Raw genomic sequence first — 23384 nt, forward strand, 5'->3', positions numbered from 1 at the left:
ATTTTAGAAGGACTTTGAAGATGGGGTGAGCTGAGGTGTGGGGGACCAGGGGTAAGGGGCTGGGAGAACAGGGCCAGTGAGAGATCAAAGAGGTGGGAGAGTTGAGAGCGAGACAGTGAGGAGATGTTCACTGTGGGCAGGGTACCAATCTACTGACTGTTTTGATGTACTCTCCCAAGTGCTTAGTAGAGTGCTCTGCACATAGTAAGGGCTCAATTAATACCACTGATTGATTGATCGAGATGAGTTTGGAAGGAGCACAGAGAGTAAAGCTGGGAGAAGTGGGCAAATGGCTGACGTGTGAGATGGGGAGAGCTGGAAGCCAGTGGTCGGGAGTTTTAGCTTGATGTGGTGGAGGAAATGGGTAGGCATTGGAGATTTGGGAAAACTGGAAAGAGGGGAGTCAAGCAGCTCAACAAGGAGATGATTTGAGCAGAAGAAAGCTATATAGACTGGAGATGGAAAGATCAGCAAAGAGTCCGATTGTTCCATGACAAGAGCTTAGATCAGAGCACGCAGTAGGGGGAAGAACCGCTAAGATTTGGCATTTGAGTAAACGTGAGAGTTGAAAGTCAGTGAGGAGTTGAGGATGGTCCCGAGGTGTCAGGTTCCTGGAACAGGTAGAAAGGGGAGTTTTTGAAATTCCTCTTATGTCAGAAGGCTTAAAGCCTCCCGCCGCACTCTCCAACTCCCCTGGGACAGCACTGGCCTGTCCGAAGTTTTAGGCCTCTAATTTTTGAGCCTAAGGAGTCGTCAGAGAGGCTGCCTCCCCTGCAGCTCCCTGTGGGAACCGAACGTGTCTACCGACTCTGTTATACTGGACTCTCCCAAGCGTTCAGTACTGTCCTCTGCACACAGTAAGCACTCAATAAATACCACTGACTGACTGAATAGGAAGTTGGGACGCATGAGGAACATCATCCGCTCTCATGGTTGGAGGCCAGAGGAGGCTGTCCAAACGGAGAGTGGCAGTAGCAGGAGTTCCTTACCTGGCCCCGTTGCCCTGATGGGGTCGGGTCATATGCCTTCAACTGAAGACGGCGGCTGGGCAGCAATGCTCCCTCAGAGAGGAGTCGACGAAATACTTTTGCCAGGAGAAAACAGTCTCAGGGCCTGAATGCACTGTACAGATTTTCTTCCTACCTACTGACTCCTCCCTCCCACCACCTAAACCACCTTACTGGCTCTCCTAAATCAGAATAAACAAACAAGCTTAAGGCTGAGCTGGGCCTCTTAGGTCAAAGCCCTCATTTTGGCTTTAATGACAGTAATTATGCCCCATGCAGCAGAAATGAGCTAATTCCACAAACCGAATCAGTTTGCTGCCCTCAGCCCTTCTGCTTCCTCCTTGGGGTCACCAGGCTTGGCTGAGTTCCCATGCACACCCAGATCCCCCTGCTACTTGTGGGCTTGGATTCACTGCATTGTAAAGGTCTGTGTTTGTCAAGTGTGCCATGCAGACACACACACACACACACACACACACACACACACTCTTTTACTCACAGGGAGGATCCTGCAAATGTGTATTTTTTTATGCTATTTGTTAAGCGCTTACTATGTACCGGACACCAGGGTAGATACAAGCTAATCAGGTTGGACACATTCCGTGTCCCACCTGGGGCTCAGTTTTAATCCCCACTTTACCGACGAAGTAACTGAGGCACAGGGAAGTTAAGTGACTCACCCAAGGTCACACAGTAGACAAGTGGTGGCGTGCACTGAGATGAGAACTCGGGTCCTCAGACACCAAGGCCCACGCGCTTTCCACTAGGCCATGCTGCTTCCCAGTCACCTCTCCTCCAAAGATTTCAAAGCACTTTAAAGACACTCCCATATTAATCGCTAAAGCGTAGAGGTCCAGTGCACCCCTTTGTGAGAGTGAGTCACGCAAGAAGCTAGTAAAAGATACCTATGGGCAAGGATTGTGCCCACCAACTCTACAATATTGTACTCTCCCAAGGGCTTAGAACAATGCTCTGCACGTAGTAAGCGCTCCATGAAGACCACTGATTGGATGATTGATTGGTAACACTGGGAAACAGAACCAGGTAAGATCCACTCAAATTAAGCTGGAATTTCTTCCCCGGCTCCTCCTTGCAGTACCCCATTCCCTAGTACTTCTTCCAAGCTCCATATTTTTCATGAGGAAAAAAGCAGCTTCTGGGAGTCGCGGCAAGTGGGGAAGGGGAAGAAAAGGAGAAAACCAGAGATACTGTTTACAACCGCCAGGCCCCTTCGGACCTTTCAAGGATGCCGGTCGGTCTGCCCACCCTTTGCCCTTTGTCCCGCAGCACAGGACGGGGACCCGCCCACTTCTCTGAAAGGAAGGCAGAGGCTCTGAAGGGCCAGGAGAAACAGACAGACAGATAGACAGAGAGGAGGCAAGAAAACACACTGGCACGCCCCCCTTCCTGGTTGGGCTTGGGAGACCCACCAAGCCGCAGAATTAAGAGAGACCCAGGGCAGAGGGACCCCGATTCCCTCTATCTTCCTCCTTTCCCCTGGCTCCTCTCAGCTCAAGAAGCTCTTGGAAAGCCCCGCCCTGCTTTATTCCCCTGCTCTACCCCCATTCCTAGCTTGCGCCTTAATTTCCTTTCCAGAAAATGCCCTACATTCCCTCGAAGGTCAGAGAGGAAATCTGGGGGAGCTGGATCTGTGAGCCCGTTGTTGGGTAGGGACCGTCTCTATAATGTTGCCAATTTGTACTTCCCAAGCGCTTAGTACAGTGCTCTGCACACAGTAAGCGCTCAATAAATACGATTGAGTGAATGAGTGAATCACACCTCCTGACCTCCCTGACTGACCTCCACCAGCCTCCGTGAGGGGTTTCTCTCGCTGGGACGACACTGACCGTGAGTCCAAGGAAGGGAAACTAAGGTAAGCACATCTCAAGGAAGGGATCTCCCGGTCTTCAATCAATCAATCGTATTCATTGAGTGCTTACTATGTACAGAGCACTGTACTAAGTGCTTGGGAGAGTACAATATAACAGAGTTGGTAGAGAAATTCCCTGCCCTCAATGAACTTTCATCACTGACCAGTGTGTTTCAGCTGAGATCCAACCCTCCTGGGTTCTATTCCTGACTCTGCCATCAGTTAATCTTCCACTATATTACGGGGTCCATTCATCCATTCAATTATATTTATTAAGTGCTTACCATGTACAGAGCATTGTACAAAGCTCTTGGGAGACACAGTCCCTGCCCACAACGAGTTTACGGTCTAGAGGGGGAATCCTGAGAAATCCCAGCCCTCCTGGAGACCTACTCCCCTGGATTCTTCGGGACAACAATCCCAGCCCCCTCCTCAAGATTACTTGATTCCAGGTACGATGGGGACATTGAACAAAGAGTACCAATCAACGGTATTTATTTATGGTATTTGTTCAGTGCTTACTATGTGCCAGGCACTCTACTAAACGCTGGATAGAAACAAGATTGGACACAGTCCACCCGGGGCCGACAGTCTTAATCCCCATTTTACAGAGGAGGCAACTGAGGCACAGAGAAGTTAGGTGACTTGCCCAAGGTCACGCAGCAACAGACAAGTGGCGGAGCGGGAGTCAGAACCCAAGTCTTTCTGATTCCCAGGCCCGTGCTCTTCCCATTAGTCCACACTGCTTCTCCGTTGAGGGTGTACTGTGAGCACTGTACTAAGCGCGTGAGTGAGGACACTACAACAGAGTTGGCAGACACGTTCTCTGCCCACAAGGAACTTACAGTCTGGACAAGGACCGGTGATTCCTACTGTTGTGCCAAGCGCTACGTGCCAACCACTGTGCCGAGTGCTAGGGCAGATGAACAAGATGATTAGACCACACCCGGCCTCGACGGTTAAGTATGTGAAGGTGCCAGGAAGAGAGCATGACAGCTCATGTAATCTTGCCGTGCAGCCTGACACACAGAGGCTGAATTCTGGGGAAGCGGTGTGGCCTAGTGGAAAGAGCTTGGGAGTCAGAGGCCTGGGTTCTAATCCCGGCTCCACCCCTTAACCGCTGTGTGCCCTCAGGCAAGTCACTTCACTCCTTTGGGCCTCAGTTCCCTCATCTGCACAATGGGGATTCAATACCTGTCCTCTCTCCTATTTAGACTGTGAGCCCCGCGTGGGACCTGATTATCTTGTACCTGCCCCAGCGCTCGGTACAGTGCCTGACACATAATAAGCACTTAACAAACACCATAATTATTATTAGTAATAGCAGTACCATTATTAGCACTGCTAATAATAATAATCATTTCCCTAGACCTCTCCTGATCACCTTACCGTTCCTCCTTCAGTAGTGCAAGTAAAGGATTACAGACGCTAACTCCGCCATGCCTATTAATAGCCCTGACCTCAGCCAGCGGGAGGTAGATAGGGAGAAGCTAGCAGGCAGTGATGACGGCATGAAAGCACTAAGACACCCGGGAAAGGAGCGAAAAAGCCAGCGTTCTTCTGCGTTTCAGGACTATCGATCCCGGGTGAGGCAGGAAATAAGGAGAAAGGACACAGAATCTCCCAGGCCCCACCTTCTCGGCCGTTCCTCTTTTCTTCAACTCCCTGACTCTTCTCCCTCCCATTCCTCTCCGCTTCATCCCTCAGGAGAAGTGGGGGACCAGTCAGTTTCCTTGTTCTGGGAATTTGGGTGTTCCAAAAGCAGGCCCCAAGTGCTTAGTACAGTGCTCTGCACACAGTAAGCGCTCAATAAATACGATTGATTGATTGATTGATTGCAGGGCACTGTGCTAAGCGCTTGGGAAGTCCAAGGTGGCAACATCTAGAGACGGTCCCTACCCAACTCACGGTCTGCTGCTTCTCGTGCAGCAGAGCCCTGAGCTGACCCTTTGGGAGAGTCCACTACAGTCCATTCCTGGCATTTATTGAGCGCTTACTGTGCGCAGGAGGCAAGGAGCGGAGCCGTGGATCAATCAATCAATCAATCGTATTTATTGAGCGCTTACTGTGTGCAGAGCACTGCCCTAACCCCGGCCCTAGGCAGCACTGCTTCAAACTCTTTCACCTGTATATATGGATATATGTTTGTGCATATTTATTACTCTATTTATTTATTTTACTTGTACATATCTATTCTGTTTATTTTATTTTGTTAATATGTTTGGTTTTGTTCTCTGTCTCCCCCTTCTAGACTGTGAGCCCGCTGTTAGGTAGGGACCGTCTCTATATGTTGCCAACTTGTACTTCCCAAGCGCTTAGTACAGTGCTCTGCACACAGTAAGCGCTCAATAAATACTATTGACTGCTTGATTGATTGATTGCTGCTACCACTCGTAGCTTGGAATGAGGGGAAGAATAGATCACCAACGGCCCAAGAGGGCAGCAAGGTTGGGAACTGGGTTCCCAAACAGAAAACAACCCCCATCGCTTTGCTGAGGTTCCTACAATCCGCCTTCTCTCCAGGGCTGGACTCTTCCTGCCCAATTCCCAGGTGTAGAAGATTCCCAACCTGAGGAGCAAGTCCAGGACTGATCGGTGGGAGCCATCTCAGGCAAGAAAAGAAGTGAGGGGGACTCAGAGCTCGGCCCTGACGTGGAGTACTTGGGGAGCAGCCCCTCCAATGCCGCCCCGCCGTCTCCTGGACCGTCGCTGCCAGTCGGGAGCACCTCGGACGGGGTGGCAGGAAGCAAAGTCAGGCAGGGGAAGGACCAGGGGGCTCGATGCCCGGAGCCACACCGACGCTGGACAGACGTCAGAAACGTGTCCTTATCGGCCCGAGCGATCCAACTCCTAAGAGGCGGTGGCAATGTCTTGACAGAGTGGGAGAGAAGAGAAAGATTGGGATAGAAGACGGGAGAAGGAAGCGTTGGAGGGAGTGGGGCACTGGGGCAGGGTGGGGCCAGTTGGGATCCAGAAAGTTGTAGGAAAAGGCTTGATTAACCAGGGAAACCCGGGTCCTGTGAAGGAAAACAGAACAGCTGGATGCGCTCCAAAGAAAAGGCACAGAGCCTTAAACAATTTGGGAGAGCCCCGGGCCCCTTGAAGAGGCGAGGGCAGGAGAGAACTCCCAGCCTCAACGAATCCTGGGAACCTTGGGGTTCTCCCCCTAGGAATCTCCTTAGCTCAAGCAACCACATCTCAGAGAACAACGGCCCTCACTGTAGCGGTCTCGGAATGGGAGAAGATTGACTCTGCAACGGGCAACTGTGCGGTGGCTGAAATCCAGCCAAGGCCCGTGGTTCCTCAGCAGCCCGCCCAACCTCTCGCCTTTTCTCTTTTAACCTGTAAATAAACCCTCCGGTGACAGGGAGACCAAAACCGTAGCCCTGCTGTGGAGAGAAAAACACCACCGACACTGCTCCGGAGGGAAAGAAACCCGGCCGGGGGCCCCTTCCTGAGTAGCAGCACCCAGCTCCACAGCCCGCCGCGACTCAGCGGGCCACCCGGAAGGCCCGGAGATGCTGCCGTGGGCCTGGAGGCCCGGGCCAGGAAAGAAACCACAAGCATCTGACTCTGAGACAGAAAGGACAAACTTACAGGATCCCCTCCCCTCCCTACTTGGATGTTGCCAGCACCCCGGAAGGGCTACTGTGATCTGGGTCTCCTCACCCATCGGGGTATCTACGCAGCTTGCCCCTTGTCAGGAAAACCGGAAAAGAAAACTTACTACAGGGGAGCCAGGCTGGGCTTCCACCAGAAGCCTGCGGTGCTTCCTTTAAAAATAAAAATGTGGGCTTGGGAGCATTTCTGATTTTTTTTCCCCACCAGTTATCTCGTTTTGCCCTCTCATCTCTGGGACGCAGGGAGAGGGAAGTATCATTATTCTCATTTTCCAGAAGAGACAACTGAGGCACTGAGCGCTTACAAGAACTGCCCGGTGTAACGGAGCGGGCCGTGGGCCGAACTGGGATTAGAACTCCGGTCTCCTGACCCGAGCCACTCCTGCGGCTCCGAGCGGGAATCCAGGCTTCCGAGCTCCGAGCTGGCCCGTAACTGGGACTGCGGGCCTCTCCCGGGGCCGGACTCTGGCCCTGAAGTGAAGTTACCGAGGACTCGGTCCTGGGGCCCTCAAACTCTGGAGTCCTGACCTAGTCCTCGTCCTGGGACCCAACTCGGCTTCCTCATCTGTAAAATGGGAAACGTAACCATGAGCTGGAGGGTTGGGGGGTGGGGACGGGGTGCGCACACAGCGGCAGACCATTAAGGCTGACTCAGAAAGGGGATAAAAATAGAGGAGGGAGGGTGGAGTGATAGTGGCCTGGGGCTAAGTGAGAGTTCCTCCGCTATGAGGTAGGTTGGGGATTTTAATACAGGATGTGGGAGAGAAGAGAAAGATTGTGGGAGAAGAGGAGAGCAGTGACTTGCTTGAAATTCTGACCACCACCTGTCCTGCTGAGTTACTGTAGAAATAGGACTGGGAGAGAGCTTTGCTTTGACCTCTGGAAGCTGTTTATTTTATCACTCTAAAATCTTCAGGTCACGCTCTCTCATAAAACAAACTGCATAAACAAACACTGCTTGTTCCTACCTCTGGGAAATAATAATAATAATGTTGGTACTTGTTAAGCGCTTCCTATGTGCCAAGCACTGTTCTAAGCACTTAGCACATATGTACTAAGAACTGTATATATGTATATATGTTTGTACATATCTATTACTCTATTTATTTATTTATTTATTTTACTTGTACATATCTATTCTATTTATTTTGTTTTGTTAGTATGTTTGGTTTTGTTCTCTATCTCCCCCCTTTTAGACTGTGAGCCCACTGTTGGGTAGGGACTGTCTCTATATGTTGCCAATTTGTACTTCCCAAGCGCTTAGTACAGTGCTCTGCACATAGTAAGCGCTCAATAAATACGATTGATGATGATGATGATGATGGCGGGGAATACAAGGTAATCAAGGTTGTCCCACTGTGGGGCTCACAGTCTTAATCCCCTTACAGATGAGGGAACTGAGGCACAGAGAAGTTCAGCGACTTGCCCAAAGTCACACAGCTGACAGGCGGTGGAGCCGGGATTAGAACCCACGACCCTGGACTCCCCAGCCCGGGCTCTCTCCACTGAGCCACGCTGCTTCTCGGGAAAGGCTGTTAGGAGGAGAGGTGGGCAGTCTCGGAGCTCCCATGAACGTACATCTCTATACTCTCCCATTTCCCCTATCAGCATTATACTTTAAATCAATCAATCAATCATATTTATTGAGCGCTTACTGTGTGCAGAGCACTGTACTAAGCGCTTGGGAAGTACAAGCTGGCAACATATAGAGACAGTCCCTACCCAACAGTGGGCTCACAGTCTAAAAGTCTAAATGCCCTCCTCCCCCTCTAGCCTGTGAGCTCTTTGTGGGCAGGGATACCGTCTACTGGCTCTATCGTACTGTACTCTCCCAAGCACTTAGTACAGCGCTCCGCACATAGTAAACGTTCAATGAATGCCACCGATTGAAACACCCAGGTGATTCTCCTGTATAGGGTTGGGGAGAGGAAGTTCATCATCTTCATCATCGGCGGTATTTATTAAGCGCTATGTGCCAAGTATCGTCCTAAGCGCTTGGGAGAGTCCAATTCAACAGAGGTGGCAGACACATTCCCTTGTAGCACATTCATTCATTCATTCAATCGTATTTATTGAGCACTTACTGTGTGCAGAGCACTGTACTAAGCGCTCGGGAAGTACAAGTTGGCCACATATGGAGACGTCCCTACCCAACAGCGGGCTCACAGTCTAGAATTCACTGCTACATCGATTCTGCAGGAAGAACTCTAGACCGTAAGCTCCTTGTGGGCAGAGAATGCGTCTATCAACACTAGTACTCTACCAAATGCTTACTACACTGAGAAAAAGTGTGGCCTAGTGGATAGAGCATGAGCCAAAAGGACCTGGGTTTTGATCCTGGCTCCACCGCTTGTCTTCTGGGTGACCCTGGGCAAATGACTTAACTTCTCTGGGCCTCAGTTACCTCACCTGTAAAATGGGGATAAAGACTGTAATCCCCAAGTGGGACAAGGACTTTGCCCAACCTGTTCAGCTTTTATCAGCCCCAGTGTGTGGCACATAGTAAGCACTTAAATACCATTAAAAAAAGAAGTGCTTGTACAAAGTGCTTGGGAGAATACAGTTCAACAGAGGTGGCAGACACATTCCCTGCCCACAGTGAGATGTCCCATTAACAAATGTCTTGAATACCTCAAGGGATATAAAAGTCATCCAACCCTCTGGGTTTTTTGCTTTTGTTTTTTTTTAAAGCTTCTTCAGATCGCATAATCCGCAGGGCTCCGTCTCAGATCCCCAAGGTCAGGAAGGGGAGACGGGCCGAGAGAGAGGAAGAGAGAAATGGTTGGGATTATGTGTTCTGGGATCCCAGCCCTTCCCGTTGCTCTGTATCTTTCTACTCCATTAGCTGTCCTGGCTCCTGGCCGCATCTTGGCCCACAGTCAGAAGGGCCAGGAGGCAGCTGGCTCCGGGCTAGCTCCAGGCTTCCAGGAGAATCCGGAAACCAGTTCTGCCTGTACGACCGGCCCAAATCGCAGCAAAACTGGCCCCGCGGCACGGGAGTGATTCTGCTGGAAGACGAAGGGAGACACTGAGGCGAACGGACCCGGCGGACGTTTGAACCTCCAGCTACAAGGGAGGGCTGGATGCGGGCCTAACCACCCCTGGGGCTTGTTTTCCTGTCCGGGAGACACACCCCGGGGGTGGCTACCACTCGGTCCCTGAGAAGCTCAGCGCTCCTGTTACTCTCTTCTCTCCTCTCTCACAGTCCTGAGGTGGCGAGGGACCAGGATGAGATTGCTGGTGAAGAAGGGAAACGAAAGAGCGGAAGTGAAAGAATGAAATCCTTTGCCCGTGGTCCGAGTAAATCCACGGTAGAAGCCAAGGAAGACCTGGAGGGCCTCTGGACCTGTGCTCCCCCAGGACGGGGGCCTCGTGGGGTTAGCGGAGAGCTGAATGGTAGCCTGGGGACCCAGGATCCTGAATCCCGTCACCCCCAGGGGGTGGGAAACTCGGAGGAGAGGGAGGCTCTCCGATTCCATATTTGGAACTACATTCTTTTCCCAAGTTTATGGTGGATTCTTGGGGAATGCCCCCATGAAGTAGCAGTTCGTGGGAAAAACAATCAAGGATTAACTAAGTTTAGCAAGACGGAAAGTTCCTCCCCACCCAAACTGACTGGTGCCGGAGTGCAGGTTGGGGCTCCTTGGGGTTCCTGCTGAGCCTTGAAAAAAAAAAATAACGTTCTCTGAGGCTTTAATGTCGAGGAAATGGGTAACTCTTGCCCAGGATGTCAACTGAGGCAGGAGATGGGACCGACCCAGTCGGCTGTCTGAAGAGGATGCCAGGGAATCTTAGACCTAGGAGAAATGGCTAAAAATGTTCTTTTCTTGACAGATTCCTTCATTCAGTCGTATTTATTGAGCGCTTTCTATGTGCAGGACACTGTACTAAGCGCTTGGGAATTACAAGTCAGCAACATACAGAGACGGTCCCTACCCAACAACGGGCTCACAGTCTAGAAGGGGGAGACAGACCGTGGCTCAGTGGAAAGAGCCAGGGCTCGGGAGTCAGGGGTCACGGGTTCAAATCCTGGCTCTGCCAACTGTCCGCTGTGTGACTTTGGGCAAGTCACATAAGAAAGGAGAAAGAAAGAGAGCTGGAAGCGGCTTCAGGAGAACGCTTCAAACCTCCTGCTCCCACAGAATCACCGCTACAGTGATTCTGCAAGAAGAACTCTGGACTGTAAGCTCCTTGTGGGCAGGGAATGTGTCTATCAACTCTGTCGCAGTGTCCTCTACTAAATGCTTACAACAAATACCATTAAAATAAAAAAGCTCTCAACAAACACCATCGACTAAATGATGGCTGAATGTAAGACGTTCCTAGTGAGCCGGTGGGGGAATTCTGAATTTCCCTGTGGTCGAGACCTCTATTGAACGGAGGGGAAACAATGGAAGAATCGGAGGGAAAAGGTCTCAACACACACAGGAAGCAAAACAGAAGTCAGGAGGGACAGCGATGAGATGAGTCCAAAAGGGTGTTATAACACTGTTACGTTGTACTCTCCCAAGTGCTAGGACGGTGTTCGGCACACAGAAAGCGCTAAATAAACACGACTGATTGGTGGAAAATCAGCCGCCGGCAGAGGCAAGATCCCAACCACTCAAGCCTCAGGCTGTCAACAGTCCCCCAGGATCCTCAGACACACCCGGAAAACACGACGGCATCTCAGAGGACTAGGCTAAGAAAGGAGCGGCCGTTCTTTGACTGGCAATGAAAGATGGGCTCGGGATACACACAAGGATAAAGGGAATAAAGACTGCTAACTGAACGTTGGGAAGAAAGCCTGAGACATCAGAAGGGACCACCTCGGACCTCTGAAAAGTTAGTCATCCGGGGAATGCGCTTAGTACCGTGCTCTGCACGTAGTAAGCACTCAATAAATACCATCGACTGAATGCCTTCACAGAAGGAGTTGGGATGGGCCCTAGCTCTCAACTGCTTCAGACATAGATAATCAATCAATCAATCAATCAATCAATCGTATTTATTGAGTGCTTACTATGTGCAGAGCACTGTACTAAGCGCTTGGGAAGTACAAATTGGCATCACATAGAGACAGTCCCTACCCAACAGTGGGCTCACAGTCTAAAAGGGGGAGACAGAGAACAGAACCAAACATACCAACAAAATAAAATAAGTAGAGTCACCACCCTAGACACTTTTAAGAAAAGTCACTCACGTCTCTTGTGGTTATAAAATCGGTGCTTGTGAGATCTGGGCCCAGTGAGTTCACAGACCCTTGACAGTCCTCTAGACTGCAAACTTGTTGTGAGAAGGGAATGTATCCGCCGTGTCATTATATTGTACTCTCCCAAGGGTTTATTAGTGTCCTGCACACAGTAAGCGTTCTGCCCTGACCATAAACTCCAGGTGACTCTTTCCCGCAGTGCCCATGCGGGATCAGGAATCACGCTAGGCCTCGGACATCTGCACGCGGTCTTTTGTGAGGACTGTCCAGGAATGACACTCTGGGATCCCCACAGGTTCTCCTCCCACAAGAGGACCAGAGCTGACTTTAGTTGGCAGCTAGAGAAAGCAGCGGGGAAGCGGTGTGGCCTAGGGAAGCAGCGTGGCTCAGTGGAAAGAGCACGGGCTCTGGAGTTAGAGATCAGGGGCTCGAATCCCGGCTCTGCCGATTGCCAGCTGTGTGACTTTGGGCAAGCCACTTAACTTCTCTGTGCCTCAGTGACCTCATCTGTAAAATGGGGATAAAGACTGTGAGGAGCCCCCCGTGGGACAACCTGATCACCTTGTAACCTCCCCAGTGCTTTGCACATAGTAAGCGCTTAATAAATGCCATCGTTATTACGATTACTATTATTAGAGGAAAAAGCCCGGGCCTGGGCGTCAAAGGACCTGGGTTCTAACCCTGGCTCCACCGATTGTCTGCTGCGGGGCCTTGGGCAAGTCATTTAACTTCTCTGTGCCTCAATTACCTCATCTGTAAAAATGGGGGTTGAATCCTCCTCCCTCAGACAAGCCCCAGGTGGGACGGGGACCGTGTCCAACTTATCGTGTACATCTACCCCAGCACTTAGAACGGTGCCTGGCCGGAAAAAAAGGACTCTTCCAAAGGGGGGAAAGGGGACTACTAAATGACCGTGGAAAGAAAGACAAGACAAGCTGCCCTCAGTGAAGCCGCTATCGGTTTCAGACTGCGGGATTTTCCACTGAGATGTCGTTTTCTGACGCTGCGGAGGAAGCAAACCCCCGGCTCTAGGCCAGCCAGCCAGGAAACATTGCTCCACTCAGAAATGAATCTGTGACGAGTCCCTCGGGCCAAGCGGGGGCTACCTCCTCCCGCGGATCATTCACCTCTGAACAACTTCAAGGCCAAATTCCTAGTCGACTGACCTAGAATAGCAGGGAACCTGTGTGCAAGCTGCACTGGAGAATGACAGCTGAGGAAAGGAATGAAAGGAACAGGATCAGAGGGGCAGAGAAGTCGGTAAAATTACCAGGAAAATCAAGGGGCGTTTATTCACATCTCCTCCAAGAGGCCTTCCCTGACTGAGCCCTCATTTCCTCTTCCCCCTCCCTCCCTTCTGTGTCACCCTCGCACTTGGATTTGCCCCCTTTATTCACCCCTCCTTCAGCCCCACAGTCCTTATGTACCGCTCTGTAATTTATTTATTTATATGAATGTCTTCTCCCCCTCCATAACTGTGAGCTCCTTGTGGGCAGGGAATTCCGTTACGCTGTACTCTCGACTCCGTATCAACTCTTTTACACTATACTCTCCCAACCGCTTAGCACAGTGCTCTGCACGGAGTAAGTGCTCATTAAATAGGACTGACTGATTGATAGTCACAGTGGTATTCCCAGATGGCCTTTTCACATACTTGGAGCAGTAGAAGCCTGAATCAGAGAGGAATTATGTACTTGTCCCCATTTCACAGAAAGGAGAACTCGGACCAGAGAGTATCTAAAACTGGCCCGAAGGTCACAAAGCTGGCCAAGGGCAAAGCTGAGTGGACAACCCTTAAGCTCACACCCAGGGCTTCAACTTCGCATCCAACTCTGGCTCGGTGGTTACGGTGACGGGTGGAGTGATAAGATGGGCTAAAGGTGAGGCGGAGAGGGTGTGTGAGTGTGTGTTTGGAGGGGAGGAATGTCATGGAAGGTACTCAGGCAGTGTGATAAGAGCTGGAATGCATGTTTGAAAAGGGAACTTTAAAGACTTTGGTCCTCCACCCAGACCTGAAAGTTACATTCTATCAGAGCTGAAGGATGAAGGAGGATGATGACTGCCAGGGGAAAATCCAAACATGAGCTAGAACAGGTCTTGGGAAGGGCTTGGCTTTCACACTCTGGGTTCTAGGATGTGAGGCCAAAGCGGAAACCGCTTCAGCAACGGGAACGGTGAAACCACTTCAAAAAGCAAAAAATGGGACCCAAAAATCTAGGTTCAGCCTCATCGGATGGAGAAAGAGAGAGAAACCAAGACGGACAGAGAGAGCAAGACAGAGCGAGGCGGAGAGTCCTTCCAGGCCCAGAGCAGATCATTCCCCAAACCAACCCTTAACCGACAGAGTTTTTAAGAAGCTGGACTCGATACCACATGCTACCCGGCTTCATCATCCATCCATCCGTCCGCCCATCCGCTCCTCCCACTTGGCTTTCCAAACAGTGAGTGTGCGCGAGGGCATTCATTAACCGCAGGAATTACCGAAGCCTCGTAAACTCAACTCGCCCGCTTTATAGCTGGAGAAACTGAGGCACGTGGGAAGCAACCGGCCAGAAGCCAGCCAGAGATGAGGACCTGGGCCAGGAATGTATCCGCCTAACCCCTCGCTCCGACCACGACTGCAGATCATCTCCGGAGTTTTCCTGGTCTCCCGCTGACGGCCGGACAGTGGGTTACAAAACCCTCCTGGGAGGCCTTCTGGCTCCTCGGATCCCTCACCCGTCGGACCCCTGGGAGAATTCCCTCCCGACCGTGACGTACGGCTCTCTCCCCCGCGCTGCTCCCCTTCCGCGCAGAGCTGTAGGGCGATTCCTTTTCCGGCCACTCAGGTGGCCACTAAAGACTCGCCGAAGTCACCTGGAAAGAAAGCTCCCTCCCAGAACTGAAAAGGAAGGTTTCCGCATCAACACGTGCCAAGGGACTCTGTGAGAAAACGGTTTCAACTCCGGTTCTGAAGCCAGGGTGGGGGACAAGAACTTAGATGTGTTGGGAGAGAGGAAAACTCCTTAGGGAGCAAGACTATAAGCTCCTCTGGACCGTAAGCTCCTGGTGGGCAGGGAATGTGTCTGTTTTATTGTTTAACTGTTTATTTTAAGCACTCGGTACAGTTCTGTGCACACAGTAGGCACTCAATCAATCAATCAGTGGTCTATATTGAGCACTTACGGAGTGCAGAGCACTGTACTAAGTGCTCGGGAGAGTCCAATATAACAGGGTTTGTAGAAACGTTCCCTGCCCACGACAAGCTTACAGTCCGGAGGGCAATGAATACGCTCGATTGGTAGGGAGAGTCCAGAAGCGGGAGAGCAGACGGGCTTTATGGCCGCAGCTCCCGTTTCCCAATTGGCTGGTCTGCCGCGGAGAGGGCCTCAATCCATAGATCAATCAATTAATGGCCGGCATTTGGCTGGGCTTCCAATGCCAGCCGGAGATTTCTCCCCACTCCAGACTAGGGCCGAGAGAGTCCCCCTCCTATTCTAGCCCCCAGGCAGCGAGGAGGGGAAAAGGCCAGGGACCGGCGACGGGTCGCCCTCGGTCTCCCCACCTCGGGGGCCAGGAGAGCAACCACTGCTACGGAGCCTATTCTGAGAAATTCCCCAGAATCCAAACGTGAAAAATACTTGGGCTGGGGGCTCCGAGAGGACCCTATCTGCTGCCCGACACACCTTCGAGACTTTAAGTTCAACGAGAGGCTATTTGGGGGGGCAGTGTGGGGGTGGGGGACGGACCTCTATCAATCCACGGTATTCATCGAACGCTACTGCGTGCAGAGGATGCTGCAACGGAGTCGGCAGGTGCGATCCGGGCCCACAGAGAGCTTACAGTCTATGGGGGAGAAGGACATGAGTGAAGGAGAGTGGAAATGGCAGTTCTACAGAGGGGAGGGGACCGGCAGAGAGGGGCTTGGGAGCGGCAGGCTTCAAGGAGCTAACAAGTTAGAAGGACGCAATTTGGAAGCTTTACTGGCCCAAATCACAGTGGCTTAGTTGGCCCTTTCTCGGCTCTGTCTGGAAGCCCTCGGGCCATCAGCGACGCAGGGAGAGGGAGGGTGGGTATCAAAGGCCGGCACTCCACCTGGTTCATCCCCAGCTTAGGGACCAGTTGCCCAAACAGAACTGAAATCTGGCCGGCTTCCTCGGCTACAGCATGGGGGGGAGAGACGGCGCGGGACCCAGGTGCCGATCCCTCCGCCACCACGGGCCTCAAATCGAGAGGATCCGGTGAGCGTCCGCTATGCTCAGAATGCGTGGAGAGTAAAAAACGCAGACCCGGCCCTCAAGGAGTTTACGGTCTAACGGTGGCGAAAGGCAGAGGAGAGGGGCTGGTGGGATCAAGCCACTCATTCATTAGAGCTGGTGAAAACAAGAAGAGCTGAGAATATGCCTGACTGGAAGAGCGTAGAAGCACCTGGGCAGCCGTCCGACGGACGCAACAGGACAAGGTGGATTAATCGGGGAATGCCTCCAGGAAGAGATGGAATTCCACTAGACTGTAAGCTTCTTGCGGGCAGTAAGCGCTCAATAAATATGACTGATTGATTGAGGAGGGAGGGAGGGCTCTGAGGGTGGAAACCTCTCTTTCCCCCACGTCTGTATTCTAGGTCCCTTCTCTTCTCAGTTTTCACTCAATCCCCTGAGCGGCTACCACTTCTCGGTCAATAACTCCCCAATCTATCTCGCTAGCCTGACCTCTCTCACCTATACTGCAGTCTGCAGTTCCCTACCCAGAGGTCCCAACTGTCTAAAACGGCGCTCTTTACCCCAAATCCAGTTCTCCCCCTAATTCGCCCATCCCAGTTGTCAGCCCCACCACCCTCCCAAAGCCTGCGACCTTGGCATCATCCTTGATTCCTCCCTCTTTCAACTCTCCCCAGTTGTCAGCCCCACCACCCTCCCAAAGCCCGCGACCTTGGCATCATCCTTGATTCCTCCCTCTTTCAACTCTCCCATTCAATCCATCGCTAAAAACTGTTGATTTTTCTTCCATCGCATTTCCCGGATTCGTCCCTCCCTCTCTATCCCCCCATTTAGAGTGTAAGCTAGTTGTGAGCAGGGAATGCATCTGCCAACTCGGTGGTACTGTATTCTCCCAAGCGCTTAGTACAGTGCTCTGCACAGAGTAAGTCCTCAATGAATACCAGTGACGACGTGCCAAACAGCCACCCCCTGGGCCTCTGTCTCCTCACCGGTCTCATTGCCTCCCGTCTCCCCTCTCCCATCCACGCTTCACTCTGCGAGCTGGGTCATTTTTTTCTAAAACGACCTGCACATGCCCCCTCTGTTCCTCAAAAACCTTCGACGTCACTCGGTCCTCACCCCATCCAACAGAAACTGGCTTTAAAACCCCCCGTCACCCTCTTACGTATTCTCTCTCCTCTCGAGACACCCCAGCTCGCACTCTTCATTCCTTGTGAGGTAACCCACTCACTGTACTTCATTCCCATCTCCTCCACCTCTACCCCCACACTCTTCCTCCTGCCCAGAACTCCCTTCCTCTTAAAATCCCTCTAGACCACAGCTCTTCCCACCTCCAGAAATCCCAATTCCTTCTGCTGTGTGACCTGGGGCAAGTCGCTTCATTTCTCTACGCTTCAGTTACCTCACCTGTAAAATGGGGGTTGAAACCGTGAGCCCCAGGTGGGACGGGGGCTGTGTCCAACCCAATTTGCGTGTGTCCACCCCGGTGCTCAGTACAGTGCCTGGCACGTAGTAAGCACTTAATCCCATTAGCGGTATTAATATTATGTGCTCCACGAATTGTCCTGATCGGCGGAGAGCTGTGAAGTGGAGCGGGGCGGGGTTCCTAGGTATGAGGCAGAACATCAGCAACAGGGCGGGGGAAAGAAGAGTCAAGGAGGAAGAGCGGTAATAAGGTTGGAAGGAATGAGGAGTATGAGCTGGGGTGGGGTGGGAGAAGAGAGCTGATAAGCGGGAGAGCTGTTGTGCTGGGGACCACGGTCGGGAGTTTCTGCTTGGAGTGAAGAGCACCGGGTAAACGCACGAGGTTTTTGAGAAGCCGAAGGATACGTGAAGAACATTCGAGAAGACGATTCGGGCAGTTGAGTTAAGTATGAAAGGGAGAGGGAGAAGGTTGGAGGCACGAAGACCAGCGAGGAGGCGGATATAAAGTAGCCGGGATCCGCTGAAGGCCCGAACTGGGAAGATGGTCACTGGGATGGAGAGTAAGGCGTGCGGTGGGGAAATGTCGGAGAGGAAACGGCGGCAGGACGGAGCTGATCTCCTAATACCACTTAACATATTTATTACTCTATTTATTTATTTATTTTACTTGTACGTATCTATTCTACTTATTTTATTTTGTTAGTATGTTTGGTTTTCTTCTCTGTCTCCCCCTTTTATCATCATCAATCGTATTTATTGAGCGCTTACTGCGTGCAGAGCACTGCACTAAGCGCTTGGGAAGTCCAAGTTGGCAACATATAGAGACAGTCCCTACCCACCAGTGGGCTCACAGTCTAAAAGGGGGAGACAGACGACAAAACCAAACATACTAACAAAATAAAATAAATAGAATAGATATGGACAGGTAAAATAAATAAATAAAAAGCGTAATAAATAGACTGTGAGCCCACTGTTGGGTAGGGACTGTCTCTATATGTTGCCACTTTGTACTTCCCAAGTGCTTAGTACAGTGCTCTGCACACAGTAGGCGCTCAATAAATACGATTGACTGATTGATTGATTGATTGATTAACCCGCACGCTCGGCTCCTCCAAAGCCACCTGCTCTCCGTACTTCAATCTCATCTATCCGGCCACGGACCCCTTGCTCACGTCCCCCTCTCAGATCTGAAACACGCTCCCCCTCCCCAGCTTCAAAACCCTCCTCAACTCACACCGCCTCTCCAAGAGGTCTTCCCAGACTAAACTATTTTCCCAATCCCTCCTCCCCTCTGGGTCAGCTCGGTGCCGTTCAAGCGCCTCGGTTCCTTCATCCGCAAAACGGGGATTCGTTACCTGCTCTCCTTCCTCTGCATCTGCTCTCTGTGACATCATCGTCTTCCTACTTAACCTGTACGAGCCCCACGGGGAACCTGATGATCTTGTATTTAATATAATCGTAATGGCATTTATTAAGCGCTTGCTGCGTGCAAAGCACTGTTCTAAGCGCCGGATGTATTTATCCCGGCGCTTAATACGGCGTCTGGCCCCTAGTAAGCGCTTTTCAAAAACCACAATTATTATTATTATGCTCTGATATTAATAATCATAATAATTGCGGTATTTGTTAAGTGCTGACGGTGGATACGGGCAAATCACGCTGGACACCGTCCCTGTCCCTCATGGGGCTCACAAGTCTCCGTCCCCATCGGACAGATGAGGTAACAGACACAGAGAAGTGAAGCGACTCACCCAAGGCCGCACGGCAGACCAGTGGCGGAGCGAGATTAGAACTCACGACCTTCTGATCCCAGGCCCGTGCTCCAACCACGCCGCTCCTCACTCTTTCTCCTAACCCTAATCTTTCTGAGCGGCTGCCGCCCACTGTAGATCGTAAGATCCTGGTAGGCAGGGAACGTGTCCACTCCCTCTCGAGCGCTTAGGGATAGTGTCTTGCACGCGCTAAGTGCTCAGGAGATACCGCTGATGGACCGAGCGCGGGATTTTAGAACAAAGAGGAGTGGCACTGTTAACTGGGGACGGGAGAGTGAGGCGGAAAGGTCGGTTTAGGAGGGAAGACGAAGGGTCCCGTCGAGTACCGGCCGATCTTCAGGCGCCGGCGGGACGTACGCGCGGCGAGACCCCGGAGACGGGAGGAAAGGAGGAACCGGGGAAGAGGTGAAAGATCGGGGATGGATCTGGGAGCCGTCAGTGGCTGGAGGCCGGGATACGGGCAGAGAGAGAAGAGCAGGTGGTGTAACGGTCCTAACGGTCGCCTCTCCCCCTCTCTCCCTCGACGTCAGCCCGGCTCATCGGGCTCCTACGAGCCGACCGAGCCACGGTTATGGCAGGGAGAGGGGTCGGTCCCAGTTCCCGGTCATTACGGAGTTTCCCAAGTTGCCCCGGCCCCGCGGCGAACTGGAAAACGACCACCGAGGGAACCCGGACTCGGTTAACACCTCTCCGTCCCTCCCGGGGCCCGCCGCCTCTCTTTCCGGGGCGTCTCGAGCCCGGATTTTCCTTCCGCTCCCGCCAATTCCCGTTCACCCCGGAGCTTTCAATTTCGCAAGTCCCACGGCCCGGCTCCGCTCTGCAAATAGCTTACGGCGTCCCAGGCGGCTTTCGGCTAGGGTTCAGAGGTCAGCCCAATCCCAGGTCCCCGCCCCGATGGTAACCCGGGGCCCGCGCCGCCGCTCCGGCCTGTTGCCTCCGCCGGGACGAGGGGCCCGTTGGGCCCCTTCCGTGCTTCCAAACTCTGCCCCGACGTGGCTTTGCTCAAGAAGCGGCTCGTCCACGGCCGATCCGCACAACCGCCCTCACCCCGCTGAGAGATGGATCTGGGTCGAGAACGGGGAGGAGGCCGGTGAGCGACCATCCGACTGGCGGAGCTGCCCCGGGGAGGCCTCGACGGTTGGGGGGAGAGAGAGAGGGGAGAGAGAGGGGCAACGGGGTCGGGGATGACGGCCGGGGCCCAGGGGAGACGAAGGCCACCGACGCCCCGACCGTCGAAACTTCCCGAGCCCATCGGGACGCCCTTTGAACTTCCCGAGCCAGTCGGGACGCCCTCTGAACTTCCCGACCGCGGAGAGGGGGCCCCGCCGGGAACCGAGGGCCACGTGGACGGGGAAAACGGAGGGAGGGAACCGAGAGGAGACGACGCGTTCCACCCGGAGACTCCCGCCGACCGTGTGGTGACTGAGCGGGGCGGGGGGGAAGGTCTCACCCTTCTTGAACTCCTCCAGCATGGCGTCCAGCTTGGTGTCGTGGAAGACGAAGTGGATGGGGTGGTTGTAGAAGCGGGTGACGGTCTTGAGGGTGGTGCAGTCGTCCGGGTCGACGAAGGCCAGGTCCTTGACGTAGAGGATGTCCACGATGTTTCCGCGCTCCCCCTCGTAGACGGGGATGCGCGTGTAGCCGCTCTCCATGATCTCCGACATGGTGCCGAAGTCGAGGACGGCGTCGCTGGCGATCATGAAGCAGTCGCGCAGGCGCGTCATGACGTCCTCCACGGTCTTGGTGCGCAGCTCCAGGGCGCCCCGGATCATGTCGAGCTCCTCCCGGCCCAGGTCGTTGTAGGGCTCGGTGACCCGCAGCATCTCCAGCAGCTTCTCCCGGTTGTAGACGGTGCCGATCTCCTGGCCCAGGAGGCGGTCCAGCAGCTTGCCGATGGGGAAGCTGAGCGGGAAGGTGAGCAGCATGAACAGCTTGGTGAGGCCCAGGGTGTTGGCGCCCACGGCCAGGCCGTGGCGGGAGCAGAGGGCCTGCGGCACGATCTCCCCGAAGACGACGATGGCCAGGGTGGAGGCCAGCACGGCGGCCAGGCCCGAGCCGGCCAGCCCGTCCAGGAGGGCGGTGAGGGAGGCGTTGACCAGCACGTTGCCCAGCAGCAGGGAGCACAGCAGGTAGTTGCCCTGCCGGCGGACGGGCTCGATCCTGCGGGCGTAGCGCCGCTCCCGCTCGGTGCCGCAGTTCTGGACGATGCGCAGCTCCATGGGGTCCAGGGCCATGAGGCCCAGGTTGAGCCCGCTGAACACGCCCGACAGGGCCAGCAGCCCCACCAGCAGCAGGACCCGCAGCCACGTGGGCAACCGGTGGCCGTCGTCGTCGCCGTCGTCCCGCAGCACGCGGATGAGCGAGTCGGGCCCGCCCTGCGCCCGCCACGGCTGCCCCGGGCCCCGGCGGGTGCACAGGGCGAACAGCTGGGCCTCCTGGCCCCGGCGCAGCGGGCCGGCCCTCAGGGCCAGCTGCACGGCCGTGCCCCCGCGGCTCGGCCGCCCGGGCCCCACCACCCGCAGGTCCCCCCCGCCGGTGGCGGAGGCGGAGGGCGGGCCGCAGCCGGCGCTGCCGTTGGCCCCGGGCCCGGCCAGCGCGGCGAAGCCCACCAGGCCGGCCGCGTCGGGGCCCAGCCGCTGCCCGTACAGCAGGAGCCGCCGCTCGCTGCCCTCGCTCAGCTGGAGGATGCCGTCGTCCTCGCCCCCGCCCCCGCCGTCCCCCAGCAACCTCATGCCCACGATCAGGCTCTCGTTGGCACCGGCTGCAAGCGACGGCAGCAAGAGCAGCAGCAGCAGCAGCGCCGCCGCCAGGGGGCGCCTCTCCCCGGCTCCCGCCGCAGCCATGTCGCCCGCCTGCCGCTCCGCCGCCAGCGCCGCGCCAACTGCCCGGGCCCGCCCTCTGACGTCACGACCCACCCCCCTCCCCGGACACGCCCCCCTTGCTCGGCGTGGCTCCGCCCGCTCCGGCCGTGACGTCAGGGGCCCCCGGTCCGCCCGCCCCCTTCATTTGCATGGCCCCGCCCATACCTGGACGTCTCCGGCTCCGCTGACTAACGTCAGGGCCCCGGCCTGTCCGACAGGGTCCCCGCCCCCTTCGTTTGCATGGCCCCGCCCATACCTGGACGTCTCCGACTCTGCTAACTGACGTCAGGACTCCGGCCTGAACGCCCGAGCCCCGCCCCTTCATTTGCATGATCCCGCCCGTCTTCCGGACGTCTCCGGCTCTGCTGACTGACGTCAGGAGCCCCGCCTGTCCGAACGCGGGCCGCCCCCCTCATTTGCATGTCCCCGCCCATTTATGCTGAGTGACGCCGTACCCCCGGCCTGTCCGCCCTGGACACGCCCCCTTCATTTGCATGGCTCCGCCCGCTTCTGGGGGTGGCCCTCCCCGCCCGAATCTGCTAATGACATCATGACCCCGGTCTGACCGCCCGGGCCCCACCCCTTCATTTGCATGATCCCGCCCACTTTCCGGACGTCTCCGGCTCTGCTAACTGACGTCGGGAGCCCCGCCGGTCCGACCGCGGGCCGCCCCCTTCGTTGGCGTGGGCGGAGCCCCGCTCGGTTCTGCTAAGTGACGTCACGAACCCCGGCCCGCCCGCCCCTTCATTTGCGTGCCTCCGCCCATTTCTGGGCGTGGCCCCGCCCGCTACGGCCGTGACGTCAGGACCCCCGGTCCGCCCGCCCCTTATTTGTATGGCCCCGCCCATATCTGGACGTCTCCGGCTCTGCTGACTGACGTCAGGAGCCCCGCCTGCCCGACAGGGTCCTCGCCCCTTCATTTGCATGGTCCCGCCCATATCTGGACGTCTCCGGCTCCGCTGACTGACGTCAGGAGCCCCGCCTGTCCGACAGGGTCCCCGCCCCTTCATTTGCATGATCCAGCCCATTTTCTGGACGTCTCCGGCTCTGCTGGCTGACGTCAGGAGCCCCGCCTGTCCGACCGCGGGCCGCCCCCCTCGTTGGCGTGGGCGGAGCCCCGCTCGATTCTGCTAAGTGACGTCACGACCCCCGGCCCGCCCGCCCCTTCATTTGCATGGTCCCGCCCATTTTCCGGACGTCTCCGACCCTGCTAACTGACGTCAGGAGCCCAGCCTGTCCGACAGGGTCCCGCCCCCTTCATTTGCATGCCCCCGCCCATTTCTGCTAAGTGACGCCGTGTGTCCCCGGCCTGTCCGTGCAGACCCCGCCCCCTTCATTTGCATGACACCGCCCATTTCTGGACGCACCGCCTCCGACCCTGCTAACTGACGTCAGGAGCCCCGCCTGTCCGACAGGGTCCCGCCCCCTTCATTTGCATGACT

General features: G+C 54.7%; 1 protein-coding gene across 1 annotated transcript in view; it reads right to left on the reverse strand.

Annotated features, from left to right (window-relative positions):
* CNNM4 (cyclin and CBS domain divalent metal cation transport mediator 4) overlaps nucleotides 1-21919 on the reverse strand; it is a 41423-nt gene extending 19504 nt beyond the window's left edge. Inside the window, exon 1 of the mRNA XM_038759154.1 lies at nucleotides 20532-21919. Within this exon, the coding sequence (XP_038615082.1) occupies nucleotides 20532-21813 (1282 nt within the window). The 5' untranslated portion in view covers nucleotides 21814-21919. The remainder of the gene's footprint in view (nucleotides 1-20531) is intronic.
* Nucleotides 21920-23384: the final 1465 nt, after the last annotated feature.

This window comes from Tachyglossus aculeatus, chromosome 17, assembly GCF_015852505.1.
Source record: "Tachyglossus aculeatus isolate mTacAcu1 chromosome 17, mTacAcu1.pri, whole genome shotgun sequence".
In the NCBI taxonomy this organism is placed as follows: Eukaryota; Metazoa; Chordata; class Mammalia; order Monotremata; family Tachyglossidae; genus Tachyglossus; species Tachyglossus aculeatus.